The 15,886-nt window shown below is 43.3% G+C and overlaps 1 protein-coding gene across 2 annotated transcripts in view; it reads left to right on the plus strand.

Moving 5' to 3' along the window:
- Positions 1-15,886, plus strand: part of LOC309349960 (ADP-ribosyl cyclase/cyclic ADP-ribose hydrolase 1-like) — a 34,587-nt gene that overhangs the window by 16,506 nt on the left and 2,195 nt on the right. The window contains exons 2-8 of one of the 2 annotated variants that reach the window (XR_014160233.1): positions 4,190-4,319; positions 7,393-7,528; positions 8,922-9,004; positions 9,426-9,502; positions 10,040-10,132; positions 13,628-14,118; positions 15,137-15,207. Coding sequence is in view for 1 of the 2 variants with exons in the window: in XM_081876446.1 (XP_081732572.1) it covers positions 4,190-4,319; positions 7,393-7,528; positions 8,922-9,004; positions 9,426-9,502; positions 10,040-10,132; positions 13,628-13,714; positions 15,137-15,200 (670 nt within the window). In the remaining variant the exon portion in view is untranslated. The remainder of the gene's footprint in view (positions 1-4,189; positions 4,320-7,392; positions 7,529-8,921; positions 9,005-9,425; positions 9,503-10,039; positions 10,133-13,627; positions 14,119-15,136; positions 15,208-15,886) is intronic. The other variant, XM_081876446.1, reaches the window with a different exon arrangement.

The raw sequence follows: 15,886 nt of genomic DNA on the forward strand, positions 1-15,886 counted from the left end.
CCTAACTTTTGTTGCCTATGCTCTGGTAACTTCTAGGTTAGATTACTGTGGTGCAGTATACACAGGGCTGCTTCTGAAGACGGTGTGGAAATTTCAGCTGGTGTAGAATTCAGTAGCCAGAGCAAGACAGTTTGAGCATATAACATCAATCCTGATCAGACTGCATTGGCTGCCAGTTAGTTTCTGGGCCCAGTTCAAAGCGCTGGGGTTTGCCCTATAACGCCTTAAATGGCTCAGGACCACAATACCTCAAGGACCTCCTTTCCCTGGCCCAGACCATGCAATAATCATTTGTTGATTCCCCCCCCCTCAATTTAATCATGAATTAAGATGATGAAAAATGGCGCAGAATAGCTGATGGCAGTGGCGTAGCATGGGGGTGCAGGGGGGGCCTGGCCGCATGGGGCGCAACATCTGGGGGGGGTGCGCTTGCACTCGCAGCTCTCTGCCCCTACCTGGCTCACTCGCTCTCTCTCACTGCAGTGCTGGCTGTGCGAATCCGATCCGAGCCGCCGGGTCACCGCCCACTGTGGGGGGGGTGCACGCCAGGCGTGTGGTGCAGTGCGGAGAGCGAGGGACTATCTGGGGGAGGGACAGTGCAGCGGCCGCCCAGCGCAGCGCTGAGCACGGGAGAGAACCAGACCAGACCAGACCAGGCAGCAGCAAGAAGAAGCTGGCAGCGGCGGCAGGTTAGGGGTTAGGGGGCGCAAATTACTTGCCTTGCCCCGGGTGCTGACAACCCACGCTACGCCACTGGCTGATGGGAAAGTCTTTGGGAAGGCACACTTGAGAACTGCATTTTGACCACCCCCACTGTTGCACTTTAGCCTCCAGAAGGTGCGCTATGGGTCGATGCAGCCCCCAGCCCAAATTAGGTTAGCGCTCAAGTGCCCAAGGGAGGGGAGAGAGCGCAGAAGCCAAGACTCCTGCTGGTAACAACTGGACCTTCCCTTTTCTCTTTCTGGCCGAAGACGGTTCATTTGTGCAAACAAGCTCCATAGATAAGAGTCCAAACAAGCATAAATGGAAAACAAAGGGAAACATTACAAAAAAACTACAGTATAAGGACCTTTCCCTCAAACATCTGTGATGTGAAAAACATATTGCCACAGGCACTTTAGTAAGAGCCCAGCTTATTGGTGTATCCATCTTTCCATATGAAAGGAAACAGACCCACAATTTTAAACCAAACAAATTTTAAACAAAACCTTTTTCTACCTGCTTTCCTACATGCTCCTCTCCCAGTTAATCCTGCGTTAGGCTAGGCAGAGAGGCTGTATACACAGTACGGGTTTAAAATGCAGAGAGGTTGTCCCACTGCCCTCCACTACACTTCATGTCGTATTTGCCTGTCGTCATGCACATTGGTGTGGTAAGATTTGTTTCCAAGTTGCCCACACCAGAGGTCAGACAGCGGACATGGGCATCTTCATACAGTCTACCTTTTCAAATGGAATCAAGACTGGTTTGTGGGGGGATGCATCCAAACTCAGCATTTCTCAAGAAGCTACAGGACAGAGGGGGATTGTGGCTAGCATCATGTGTACATAGCTTGGGAGTGTGCTGGATGCAGAGTAAATGGGAATGTGTACACAGCCATAGTGACTGGAGAAAAGTCATCCAGTTAACTTCCTGGCTGAGTTGGAATTTGAACCGAGTTCGACACTTTGACCCCTGGCTACATAAAATGCAAAGTAGGGACAGCGGATAAAATAATACAAAGAGGATCCTGACCTATAAATTCAAGCCTGAACAAGCAATAAGCCTACTGGTGCTGATTCAGGAAGCTCTTTAACCAGCAATAGATCTCCATCAGGGGGAAAGTCAGATGAATCTCATGGAGCAGGGAGTTCCACAGCCTCGCACAGCCAGTTGTGAGAATACATAAAAGGCTCTCCTCGCACATCCTGACCTTGGATGATGACTGGATTCAGTAGACTTGCACAATTTGTACACCACCAGTTAGCTATGTTCAGTGGTGGACCTACATTTTGGGGGCTTGAACTGGTTATGGGGGCTGCTTTGCAACCAGCAACGAGGTCTGGGTAACCACTGTTACCTTTTTCAGTGGGGTTGTTCCATGAAGATAACCACACCTTCATTGTCAGGTGGCTGAGGAGGGGCTGTGTTTGTGTTTCCCAGCAAATATTTCTTCTGTACTTCCATCTCTCTCTGGCTGCTTGCATTTCCTTATCTGGAAAAGCTTCATGGGAGAGAATACCTCGTGAGGTCTTTCCTGAAGGTTCAACTGAAGTGTGGAAAGATGGGAGAAATTATTTTGTAAAATTAGCGCAAAGACATCCACAAATGCCACTTGGCCACCTCAAAAGTAAGGTATTCACAACACAACCCCTACACCCCACCCCCATGATAAAGTGTTATTTGATCAAATGCAACTTCTGTTCTTATTAATTGATGGATGATACTTTGCGTGGGGGGAGAGAACACAGTGCTAGTTTTAACTATGCTGCTACAAATGTTGCTTTCGGGGTGTCTCTCTCTCTCTTCCTCTCTCTTCCACATGGTGGCTGTATATATACACTGATATACACTTTCATAGGAAGGTTTGGGGAGTTTTTACGGTTCTTACTTCTCTAACTACAGTGGTACCTCTGGTTACGTACTTAATTCATTCTGGAGGTCCGTTCTTAACCTGAAACTGTTCTTAACCTGAAGCACCACTTTAGCCAATGGGGCCTCCTGCTGCCACCGCGCCGGCAGAGCACGATTTCTGTTCTCATCCTGAAGCAAAGTTCTTAACCCGAGGTAATATTTCTGGGTTAGTGGAGTCTGTAACCTGAAGCCTATGTAACCTGAAGCGTATGTAACCCAAGGTACCACTGTACACAGAAAAAAACAAATAGTTGCTTTTTCCTGTTGCAGTTCCCCAACAATGCAAAAAGCAATAATTCAGCCCTCCCCCAGAAAGATTCTGCCCTGTCAGGCTGCATCTATTTTGGTGATGGTTTTTTATATATAAAAAACTAAACATAATCATCGTCATTAATCTGAATGGTTCTGGGGCAGTAGGAAAGTTTAAACTTCTCCACCCAGCCCAGTACCCTGATAAAGATGCAAATTGTCCTCTCCCTTGTTATCAGATTAACTATTTATCTCTTATCAAGATGCATTACGACCTGGAGTCAGGGTAGAGGAGATGTCCTTTTTGGCTGCTTTGTGCAGAATTGGATCAGCAGATTCCGGGAGGGCCTGTGTGTTGTGTACAAGGAGGCAAAGCCTACTTTTGGCCAAACCCATCACTGTTATGGAGGGTTCGTCAAGGGTGAATATGAGCCTTGGGTCAAAATAGGTAAGCCTAAGTAACTTACCTGGTTAGACACCCCCATCAAATATTATACAGGTGGTGTGGGATTCTCTACAGCAGAGGTTCTCAGACCATAAGGAAGTGCTCCTTCATTATGGAGTCTGCAGGGTACACTCCCCAGCATGTTTTCACAGAAGCCAGGTCTAGTATTTTGAGGGCAAGAGCGTTTCTCATTGACCCCAAGGAGCATCTGTTGCTGCCCACCTTTTCCCAATGATGTCATGTCTCTGCTTGAAATGTTGCCCCACAGCAAGCAAATGTGCCCTATTCTTTCTCTGTTGGTACAGTGTATGTTTCTCACTGTTGCTCTGAATATCAGCCTCCAGATAAAAGTAAAGGGACCCCTGACCATTAGGTCCAGTTGTGGCCTATTTATCTACTTGCACTTTGACGTGCTTTCGAACTGCTAGGTTGGCAGGAGCAGGGACCGAGCAATGGGAGCTCACCCCGTCATGGGGATTCAAACCGCTGACCTTCTGATCGGCAATTCCTAGGCTCTTTGGTTTAGCCCACAGCGCCACCTGCGTCCCAGCCTCCAGATAAAGCAGCATTAATTTCAAAGTAACTTCCACCTCCACAGCTGAAAGAGAAAAGAATGAGACTCAAGCATGTTGGTTAGCCTACTGTTATGCTCATAGTTTACTTCGACTACTGCTTTTAGTCAAAGTAATCCTCTTAATCAGAAGTACATTTCTTGGGCTGTTCAGGAGAGGGAAAGGCAGGTTGTCGGACTTCCATTATGCTTAGGAATTAGGAGTGCTTTCTCACTATCCAAATACTATTTTGTATAATTCACATTTAATAGTGTCAGGCTGAACAGCAGCCATTCTCAAAGACCCCTTTGTTTGTTTGTTTGTTTTACAGAGACAGAGACTGCCTCAAAATTTGGGAGCTATTTCAAAATGCCTTTATGTACAAGCATCCATGCAGGGCAACAGAGGAAGATTTCCAGCCTCTGATGGACCTGGCCAGACAATCCATCCCATGTAACAAGGTACAGATAGGTAGCCGTGTTGGTCTGCCATAGTCAAAACAAAATAAAAAAATTCCTTCCAGTAGCACCTTAAAGACCAGCTAAGTTAGTTCTAGGTATGAGCTTTCGTGTGCATGGTATCTGAAGAAGTGTGCATGCACACGAAAGCTCATACCTAGAACTAACTTAGCTGGTCTTTAAGGTGCTACTGGAAGGAATTTTTTTATTTTGATGTAACAAGGTAGTTATTTTGTGCTTGTTAATTTCTCAAGAAAATTATTAAAGAATATTTTGAATTAAATTGTAATCAAGATGTTGACTTAAAAACTGTTTGGGATGAGGGTAAGGCAGTTATTTTATTCAGAAATGTGCATACCAAGGGAAAGTAAGGGAATGTAAGAAATTGGAACTATCTGACAAATGAATAAAGAAAGAGAAAGAAGTGGTTACAGATGCAGGAAATAAAGAGAAACTTCAAGAGATTAATTTATTACAGATACAATATTCAATGCTTGTAAACCAATAAATAGAAAGGAAAATTAAGTTTGTAAAACAAAGGAATTTTGAATTTGCAAATAAACCAGGAAAGTTACTGGCATGGCAACTTTAAAAAGAGAGTAGACAAAGATTAATTAATGAGCTGGTGAAGGATGGAGTAGACATAAACAATCCAAAAGAAATCAGACAGGAATTTGTGAGGTTTTACATAGATGTGTTGGGACGTGGGTGGCACTGTGGGTTAAACCACAGAGCCTAGGACTTGCCAATCAGAAGGCTGGCGGTTTGAATCCCTATGACGGGGTGAGCTCCCGTTGCTTGGTCCCTGCTCCTGCCAACCTAGCAGTTCGAAAGCACGTCAAAGTGCAAGTAGATAAATAGGTACCACTCTGGCGGGAAGGTAAACGGCATTTCCATGCACTGCTCTGGTTCACCAGAAGCAGCTTAGTCATGCTGGCCACATGACCCGGAAGCTGTACGCCGGCTCCCTTGGCCAGTAAAGCGAGATGAGCGCCGCAACCCCAGAGTCGGCCACGACTGGACCTAATGGTCAGGGGTCCCTTTTCCTTTTACATAGATGTGTATAAAAGAGAGAAAGAAGACTTTAAACTTAAAGAGAATTATATAGAGTGAAGTAAATTGGGTAATATTTTGAGAGAAAGCGCAGAGCTATTAAATACGCCAATCTCCACGATGGAAGTACATCAGGTGATAAGCCAGGGAAAATCTGGGAAAGCCCCGGGACCAGATGGGCTCCTGGTGGAGTACTATAAAAGTTTCAGGATGAGTTAGGCCTATACCTAAAATATATTATGAACAAAGTGTTAGAAACAGGACAAGCACCAGAAACTAGAAAGGAGGCTTATATCACTTTGATACCCAAACAAGATAAAGACATGACAAATCCCCAAAACCTCTGCCCGATATAGCTATTAAACTGCAATTGTAACTTATCTGCAACAATATTAGCAAATAGACTCAAAAAATTATGAGTGACTTAATATGTGAGGACCAAGCAGGCTTTCTCCCCAGCAGACCATTAAAAGATAATGTTAGGAATATTATAAACATAATAGAATACCTAGAAGTGCATAACGAAAAACAGGCAGCATTGATATTTCTGGACATGGAGAAGGCATTTGACAATGTGTCTTGGATATTTATGAAAAGAGTCCTGAAGAAAATGGATTTGGGGAAAATATTTGTAAAGGCTATAGAAACAATATATACTGAACAACGAGCAAATATTATTGTAAATAAAACCATATCTGATGGGTGTACAGTTATGAAAGGAACCAGACAAGGCTGCCCATTGTCCCCATTATTGTTTATTTTGATTTCAGAAGTATTGGCACAAAGATAAGAATGAATGACAAAAGAAGAGGTATAAGAGTGGGTCAGCAAAATTCTAAGTTAAAAGCATATGCAGATGATATTATTTGACCTTAGAAAACCCACTAGAAAGTGTACCAGCAGTACTGGAAGATATAAGGGAATTTGGCAATCTAGCAGGCTTTAAACTGAATAAACAAAAAACAGCAATGTTAGTCAAAAATATGGATTGTCCCCTTACAAAAGACTTAGAAAGAACTAGTGATATAAAGAGTGAAAAGAAAGTGAAATACCTGGGAATTTGGTTAATGGCGAATAATCACAACATCTTTAATGGTAACTATGTAAAGGTTTGGAAAGAAATTAAAAAAGACCTGAAAATCTGAAGTAGAATGCAAAATTTCGGCTATAAAAATGAACATAGTCCCAAAATACTAATCCTATACCAGACAGTACCTAGAGTTAATGACATTTGAAACTTCAAGGAATGACAGAAAGTGCTTTCTAAGTTTATTTGGCAGGGGAGAAAATCCAGGATAAAACATAAAATTATGATTGATACGTGTGGTGCCAGAATCTTAGTCTTAATCTTGAGCTTTTCTTGTGAATGGCTAATGTCTGTCCTTGTGAGCTGTGAACTGTGTTGTATTGCTTGTGGCTTGTACGAGTCCGCTGTTTTATTTGTTTTGTTTTGTTTTGTTTTGTTGTGTTGTGTTGTGTTTCATGATGGGCGTAAAGCCGAATAAACATTTTAATTCTGTGATTGATACCAAAGAGCGAGGCGGTTTTGCTCTCCCTGACTTACAATTATGTTTATGTTGAAAGAATGGGTTTTACTAAAGAATAGCCACTTATTAGATCTAGAAGAGCACAGGAAGGCCTGAAACTGGGAGGGGGAATTGGCAGAAATTAAAATACCCCCCTCTACATGTAAGCATAACTGTATAATGAGCAAAGGGGGGGGGGGAGGGAGGTCACAGGAGTTCATGGAGCAAATATTGCACCAAAAACAAAACAACAGAACCTACCCATTCTTACTACCACGATTTTTTGTTCTTATCTGTACAGATGCCCATATATTTTCTGCCACTACTTCCGGGTCTCTTGCCCCGTAAGACACAAAAAACCCCAAAAACCATCCAAAAGCTTTCAGCCCAAAGCTGAAAACTGTGGAGAGAAATGGAAAGAGGAGGGGTTTATATTACTGTTATAGTTCAGGAAATGTGTCAGAGCTAGGAATTCAATATTGACACTTTACTTACAGTCGCTGTTTTGGAGCAAGACAAAAGACCTTGTACACCGTTACACAAAAACTAATCGTGATTTCCTCACATTGGAAGACACTTTACTAGGCTACATGGCAGATGGGCTCTCATGGTGTGGAGACCCCTCCAGCCCAGGTAAGAAGTGTGTCCTATTCTCTACCCCCCCCCAAAAAAAGAGAGATTTAGGGTTCCCCCCTTCTGGTATGGGGGAGGGTAGGAATTCTATCCTTTAAGAAGGTTTGAAGGAGAAAGGATATAATAATGTATTGTTAACAGTTATCCAGTGATTGAAAGATGCAACTTCAGAATAAAAGAAAAGAAATCAAAGCCATGGAAATAATGTACAGTAGATGCTCTGTATGGTGTGTAGACATCAAATTCACCCTCACCCCTACTTTCCAGTTGTAGCAGAGGCATTGCACTGTTATAAGAAAAACCTGCTCCTTTTCCTTTATGGGGTCTCTAAGAGCCTGTAAAGAGTCCTTAAGTGGGTTTCCTGTTGGTAGGAGAAAGTAGCAGAGGCCAACCAAGGAATATTGAGAAGCAAAGCAGCTAGTCAGAGTGATCTTTATTAATCTGTTGCAACAGGGTGCTCACTACCACATGCAGGAGGGAGGAGGAACCCAGAACAATGGTGTGCAAACCCTTCTATAGACTTTTGAAATTGCCTACCCTGTAGCCCAAGGTAAAGGTAAAGGGACCCCTGACCATTAGGTCCAGTCATGGCCGACTCTGCGGTTGTGGTGCTCATCTCAATTTATTGGCCGAGGAAGCCGGCGTACAGCTTCCGGGTCATGTGGCCAGCATGACTAAGCCACTTCTGGCGAACCAGAGCAGCACACGGAAACGCGTTTACCTTCCCGCCAGAGTGGCACCTATTTATCTACTTGCACTTTGACATGCTTTCGAACTGCTAGGTTGGCAGGAGCAGGGACTGAGCCACGGGAGCTCACCCTGTCATGGGGATCTGAACCGCCGACCTTCTGATCGGCAAGTCCTAGGCTCTGTGGTTTAACCCACAGTGCCCAAGACCAACCCCCAAAACATCAGACATGCTTCACAGGAGGCGGTCTCCAGCAGAAATCCTGTTTGCCAGGATACCTGATAATGGTCACTGATTGCTTTACCTGGGCAGCCTGGCCACTCTTTTGTGATGGTAAATACTTTTAGTTCCTGAATCCAGGTCACGGGCTCACCCTATTCATACACAAATACGCCCTTAAGACAGGATTTCTAAGCAAAAAGACAAAGGGAAGGCTTTCCCCATTTCCTCCCTCCTTGGGGAGAAATATATTGAGGTCAATTTGGGAGAGTCAAAACTATTTCAGACACGTGGTTTATATACTTACGTACCGGTATGTGTTTGCCTTGTACATTTATGAACGTTTATTTTCTACTTGAGACCCTAAAATTCTTACTTTCCAGTTGTAGCAGAGGCATTGCATTAAAACTTAGTTCTTCTTCCCTCCCCTCTGATAGGGCACAATATATCAGTCTTGTATTTATGCTCAAACTGTATTTATTATAGGAGTCAACTATGAATCTTGCCCCGAATGGACTGAGTGTGAGAATAACCCTAGTTCAATGTACTGGAAAATGTCATCCAAGATGGTATGTTCTATGCAACCCAGGTTAGCGATACTGAAATATATATAATGCTTCACTAATACACAATTGAATTAAAATCAATGGCTAATAAAACAGAATCCTATCCCTTAACCCAGGGATAGCCAAGTTGGTGCCGCCAAGATGCTGTTGAATCACAATTCTCTCGCCAGATTCTGCCAGCACAGCAAATGGTCAGGGAAGATGAGAGCTGCAGTCCAACAAAATTTAGAAGGCACTCTATTGGCTCCCTCAATATGGTTGGGCATTTTGAAATTAACACCACTTGCAGAACCTGGGCAATCTTTTCTTCACTTAGGCAAACTCATAAAATTGGTGACGGTTGAAAGGTCAAAACTGTAAGTGCATACAAGGTATTGAGCAGGTTCTCTTGTTACATCAAACTATGTTTTCAAATATGTTTTAGTTTGCAGAAGCAGCCTGTGGTATAACTCAAGTGATGCTTAATGGGTCCATAGAAGCTGGAGCATTCAGAAACGACAGGTATTTTCCCACTTGACTGTAATGTCATTGTGATATGCCTGTGTATATCTTCCTGATGTTCCCAAAGTGAATTGATAGATGTGATATTCTTGTGGATTAAGAAGGCAGCCATACTGCTTCCAGGTAGGTTGTTCTTACTCTTGATTGATGGAAAGGTAAATAAAGACTCATAATAAACAAACTAGCTTTATTGCTGTCAATAAGAGTCAACTTAACATAGCTCATTAGCCTTATCCTGGCCTTTGACAATTTAGACATGTATTTTAAGGACTCGCCCTATGCTTGTGATTTTAAACTGTTTTTAACATTGTAGTTTAAATTGTTGTGATCCACCCTAACACCTCAGAGTGAAGGATGGGTAATTAATCAAAATCATATATACATACATACATACATACATACATACATACATACATATTTATCTTCTGAAATTGCTAGGCAATGGCAATGAATAGCATCTATAAAGATTTTTATCTGATATGTTTTATTGAGGCTGGTAAACATCTGAGCTCTTTTCTTATGCTCATGCTCTTTCAGCATTTTTGGCAGTGTTGAAGTTGTTAACTTAAATCCTAATAAAGTCTCCAAGATGCAGATTTGGCTTATGCAGAACATTGATGGACCACAAAGGTATGTTTTGATAATGCAGAATATAATAACTCTCTATATCTAGGGTTCAGTTAGAAACAGACTACTACAATATGGCATATCCTTATCCAACAGACATGCTGTTTTTCCAAGAATGATTCCTTCTTTGTTAGCAGTACTGTTCTGCTTTCTCAGAAAAAGCTCAGTTTAGGCAGTCATTTTAAAGGTGTTTTTTGGGGGGAGGGGGTTTGGCTGCTGCTGTTGTTAAATTAAGCACATTAAAAAATTATTTATCTGGTACTTTGATATGCAATCCATCCCACATATTAAGTGCATTAAAAAAACCATGCATATTTTCTTTTCTCATAATTTTTGGCACAGCCTTTGTCTTTTGGCTGGAGACAAATTACCGTATTTTTTTGCTCTATAAGACGCACCAGACCACAAGACGCACCTAGTTTTTGGAGCAGGAAAACAAGAAAAAAAATATTCTGAATCTCAGAAGCCAGAACAGCAAGAGGGATCGCTGCACAGTGAAAGCAGCAATCCCTCTTGCTGTTCTGGCTTCTGGGATAGCTGCGCAGCCTGCATTCGCTCCATAAGACGCACACACATTTCCCCTTACTTTTTAGGAGGGAAAAAGTGAGTCTTATAGAGCAAAAAATACGGTAGATACTGAAAACTTCTATCAGTTTAATATCATGAATTTCCATGAAGAACTCAGTGTGAAATGGGTGCTGTGTGACATCCTTAGGCTTCCTCACTCCCAGACCTACAATTTGAAGTGTTACCTGGAGAGACAGAAAGAGCACCTGTTCAAGTCTGTGGGGCACATCTACCCAAAGAGTTGAAAAGGGCACTGTGGGGTCCTCAGCGAACTGAGGACAATGGTCATCTCTGTTCACAGTTTTGTCTGGTGTTTCAAAAACCCATCACTTTTTTCCTGGGGGGTGGGACGCAGGGCTACAGATACCCCTAAACATTTTGTGAATCTAAATTTGGTCTCAGTGTGGGGCAGTATTTCGATATGAGTAGTAAAATGAGAATACCCCTAAACATTTTTTTAAAGGAAAAAAAGCACTGCAAAAGCCTGTTCAGTAAGAGATGAACATGCACAAAAGAAGACAAAGTTGGCTATCAGGAGAAATAACGCCTCTCTTGTCTCTCTGGAATAATTGTCTCTCTCTAATGTTTGCCTGTCTTATCATGTGTTGTACATACTCGGGAGAAGTTAATGGATTTGGTTGCAGGGCTGCCTCTTGCCAGTAGAGGACATCTGCATCACACAAATGGATTTTGCTTTTATGGTACTTCAGGGAGATGGATGAGTTTCTAACTAAGGGTAGATAAAAAGTGTGCATATCAGTGGCCTACATTATTATTATTATTATTATTATTAGTTGTTGTTGTTGTTGTTGTTGTTGTTGTTGTTTAGTTGTTTAGTCGTGTCTGACTCTTCGTGACCCCATGGACCAGAGCACGCCAGGCACTCTTGTCTTCCACTGCCTCCCGCAGTTTGGTCAAACTCATGCTGGTAGCTTCGAGAACACTGCCCAACCATCTTGTCCTCTGTCGTCCCCTTCTCCTTGTGCCCTCCATCTTTCCCAACATCAGGGTCTTTCCCAGGGAGTCTTCTCTTCTCATGAGGTGGCCAAAGTATTGGAGCCTCAGCTTCAGGATCTGTCCTTCCAGTGACCACTCAGGGCTGATTTCTTTAAGGATGGATCAGTTTGATCTTCTTGCAGTCCATGGGACTCTCAAGAGTCTCCTCCAGCACCAGAGTTCAAAAGCATCAATTCTTCGGCAATCAGCCTTCTTTATGGTCCAGCTTTCACTTCCATACATCACTATTGGGAAAACCATAGCTTTAACTATACAGACCTTTGTCGGCAAGGTGATGTCTCTGCTTTCTAAGATGCTGTCTAGGTTTGTCTTTGCCAGTGTGGTGCAGTGGTTAAGAGCGGTAGACTCGTAATCTGGGGAACCTGGTTCGCGTTTCCGCTCCTCCACATGCAGCTGCATGAAGTCTCTCTGCCCCACTCACCTCACAGAGTGTTTGTTGTGGGGGAGGAAGGGAAAGGAGAATGTTAGCCGCTTTGAGACTCCTTCAGGTAGTGATAAAACGGGATATCAAATCCAAACTCTTCTTCTTTTTCTTCTTTTCTCCCAAGGAGCAGGCGTCTTTTAATTTCGTGACTGCTGTCACTATCTGCAGTGATCATGGAGCCCAATAAAGTAAAATCTCTCACTGCCTCCCTTTCTTCCCCTTCTATTATTATTAATATATCACTCATCTGACTGGGTTCTCCCAGCCACTCTGGGTGATATCAAACATTTAAAAGTTCCCTGAACAGGGCTGCCTTCAGATGTCTTCTAAAAGTCAGATAGTTGTTTATTTCCTTGACATCTGACAGGAGGGTGTTTCACAGGGTGGGCGCAACTACCGAAAATGAAGAAGAAGAGGAATGAAGGAAAATTATGAGATTGAGGGGGAAAAGATTAAGAAAGGGACAGCTGAAAAGAGAAAATGCTAGAGGGCAATAGTTGAAAGAGAAAGGAGCAGATAGCAACAGTGTCTCAGTTTAATAATAATTTGAGATTCTTCATACAAGATAATATTGTACCGTTTCATCAACATTTCATTTAGAGAGCTTTGGAGAGCTATGCAGGCAATACTTAGAAATGTTTTGCAAGTGTAGCTCTTACCGTTTGCCCTGCGCTTTTCTGGTCTGTTTCTGAGCGCATTTTTTCTTCCCTGGCGCTTCCCCCAGGAAAACCTGATCTTTACCACTCAATCGGAGCAAGTAGCAATTTGGGTTTCCCCTGGAATGCCGTTTGCTCCGATTCAGCTGTCAATAGTGGGATTTTGCCGGGCAAAAGAGAAGTGTGTTTGTAGTAGCTGTTAGTGCTTACCGTCAACTATCCTTCAGTGTATCGTTGGAATAGTTATTCAAGAATGTTGGGAGATTAAATTATTCTGCTCCCTTCAGAGCAGCAGAAGTTCCTTACAATTCCCAAACTCACTACTTTCCTATGCATTTTTAATTGGTTCAGCACTTTTTAAATAAACAGTTATTCTGGAATCTGGATATTATGGCATACTGAGGGAGAGATTTCGATTTTTATATCCCCTTAGCCCCCTCCCCTGTTGAAGTGTTTCTTGTAATTAACAGCTGCAGGAGGGGGGAAAGCTGGGCTACGCTCTCTGGCTGAACCTGCTGCCGGGATCTCCTGATTGCCTCATTCCTTAGCTGTCCACACACTGGTGGAATATATCTGTCACGGGGAAGACTTCTAAGTGCCCTCAGGCTCTCCTTCTTGTCTAAAATTTTTATTTGTATGAGGAAGAACATGTCAGAGGAAATGAAGACTCTGGAGCTCTCAAGAACTTTTATGGGCCATGCAACAAGGACAGATGTACTTGCCCTCTCTTAAAATGCTTTTACTAGTTCCTTTACAGTTAATTTGTAAACATTACAGGACCGACGGACATACAAATTTCATTCTGAATGGAAATGTGATTGCTTTTATTTCCAGTGAAACTTGCACGGGCCAATCCATTTTAAAGCTGAAAGCTATCCTGGAAAGCCGAAAGATAAGTGTCTCTTGTGAAGATAATTACAGGTAATTTTGTGTACCGGGTTATCAACATGTTTTTAAACAGCCAAGGCAAAATTAGATGTGATGGAGGGGCATAAATCACACATCCCCATTCACTTGGATATAAGGGGAGGGTGGGGAGTCTACCCCCAAAAATGGAGTGATGAGCCTTTCTGCCCTTTACCCTAGTTGTTCCGGGGGGGGGGGTGTGAGAGGTTTTTTTCATCCTTTGCTGAAGGGAAGCGATCAAGGAAGGCAGAAAACTGCTGCAGCAGGTGACTCCATGGAAAGAAAGACTCCGAATGGAGCAGAAGTCTATGCCTGATGCCACTTCCACATGCTAGTTTGACCTTAAATCTGACTGACTTGAATGGTCAAAACAGCTCCCCCAATGATCGGTAAACATTGCTGAATGTTTCCAAAAGAATGTGAGTAGTGTGGGTATCTCCTTTTCAATACGAATTTGAAGGAGAGCCTTAGCTTGTATGGACAACATTTTATTTTTACAGTTTAAGTACTACCAATTTAACTAGGTCCTTAAAGGCTCATTTTCCTTAAACAGCAGCACCCCACCGTGGCACGTGGGAAACAGTTGCTAGAACCAATAGTGTCATAACTGCTTAATTTCTTATAGGAGACGTTTCAGTAGGGTGTTTCAGTTCAGAAAAGCTTTGATTCCTCTATAAGAGCTGAATGTTTGCTCTTGGTGCTTCTGCAGCCCAGCCTGTTTTTTGCTGCAGTAGTGGCACCAAAGTGACCTCCCCAGAGTTCAAGCTGGGGCAGTGTTGATGGAGGTTCTGAGCTGCCATGAGGACCAGACCTCCCTCTCATCCTTGCTGATGTGGCCCAAAGGAAAGCAGAGCAGCACGTTTGGCCCAACCTGTGTAGATAGTTAACTTTCCAGCCTTATAGGGCAATGAAAGCTTTCTGAAACTGTGGTTCAGTTTATTCCAGGGGTCAGCAAAGCTGCAAAGCCTTGGGCCGGTAAACTGTGTCCGAAACCTTGGGGCAGGCCGGAGTAGGCGCATGGGTGCAGGCGGGCGCACATGCGCACATCCCGGTTTCCTTGCTGCCAGAGGTGGCGTGGAGGAGGTGTCCGCAGCTTCCTATTGGTTGCAGGAGCTTCCTGCAGCCAATAGGAAGCCGTGGCTATGTCACGGAAGTCAGTCCCCGCACAGCAAGCCGGCGCCACGTTGCGCCGGTTTAGCTCCGTGCGGGGACTGGCTGAGTGGGCGGGGCTAGTTAAAGACCAACCCCGGGCCAGATGTGGCCCAGGGGCCATAGTTTGCCGACCCCTGGTTTATTCTGTTATATGAAACAATGGAATAGCCCTCATGTTGTGAAGACAGAAAGACAGGGATATCTGAGATTATTTAAGTAATTATTTTATTAAATGGCACTAAATGCAAATGAAGTTGCTAGTGTATTTCTTATGTCTTGTAACAGGCCAGTTCGGTTGCTTCAGTGTACCAGTAATCCTGGCCACTCCAGCTGCGATGTCTGTTCCTGAAAACATGGTAGGTACCCTATGCTGCTTATATTGTTGTTCAACTTTGTATAGTATGGAATGGCGTTTCTAGAGGAAGTCAGATATAAAAGCTCAACTAGCTATCATTGTGAAAGACCTGTGTAGTTTAAACCCAGGCCTGCTACAAACTAGATCCAGACTAATTTAAATTCCACTTTCAAAGGGTCTACTTTAAGCATGAAAATCTTTGGGTCCAGTTCATAGAGAGAAGGGGCTGGAAGGGAAGAATGGAAAACTCTTCTCGTACTGTTTGTCATCCAAGAGAATGGAAAGATTTGATAGCCTGATTTTATTTATTTAGTGCATTTATCTTCTGCCCTTCTTCAAAGGATCTCCAAGTGACAAACATGTTCTCCCCCCTGCCATTTACTTTCACACAAAAAACTGTGAGATAAAAGTTAGACTGAGAGATACCTACTGGCCCAATATTGCCTAGGGAGCTAAGTGGGGATTTGAACATGAGTCCAGATCAACACTCCAACCTCTGCAACAAAAGTGGGGAACCTCTATCCTGTGGGTCAGATTTGATAAGCAGGAACTCTCCATTTTACCGTATTTTTCGCCCTATAGGACGCACTTTTTCCCCTCCAAAAATGAAGGGGAAATGTGTGTGCGTCCTATGGGGCGAATGCAGGCTTTCGCTGAAGCCTGGAGAGCGAGAGGCGTCC

Source organism: Podarcis erhardii (genome assembly GCF_964252035.2).
Source record: "Podarcis erhardii genome assembly, chromosome: 9".
In the NCBI taxonomy this organism is placed as follows: Eukaryota; Metazoa; Chordata; class Lepidosauria; order Squamata; family Lacertidae; genus Podarcis; species Podarcis erhardii.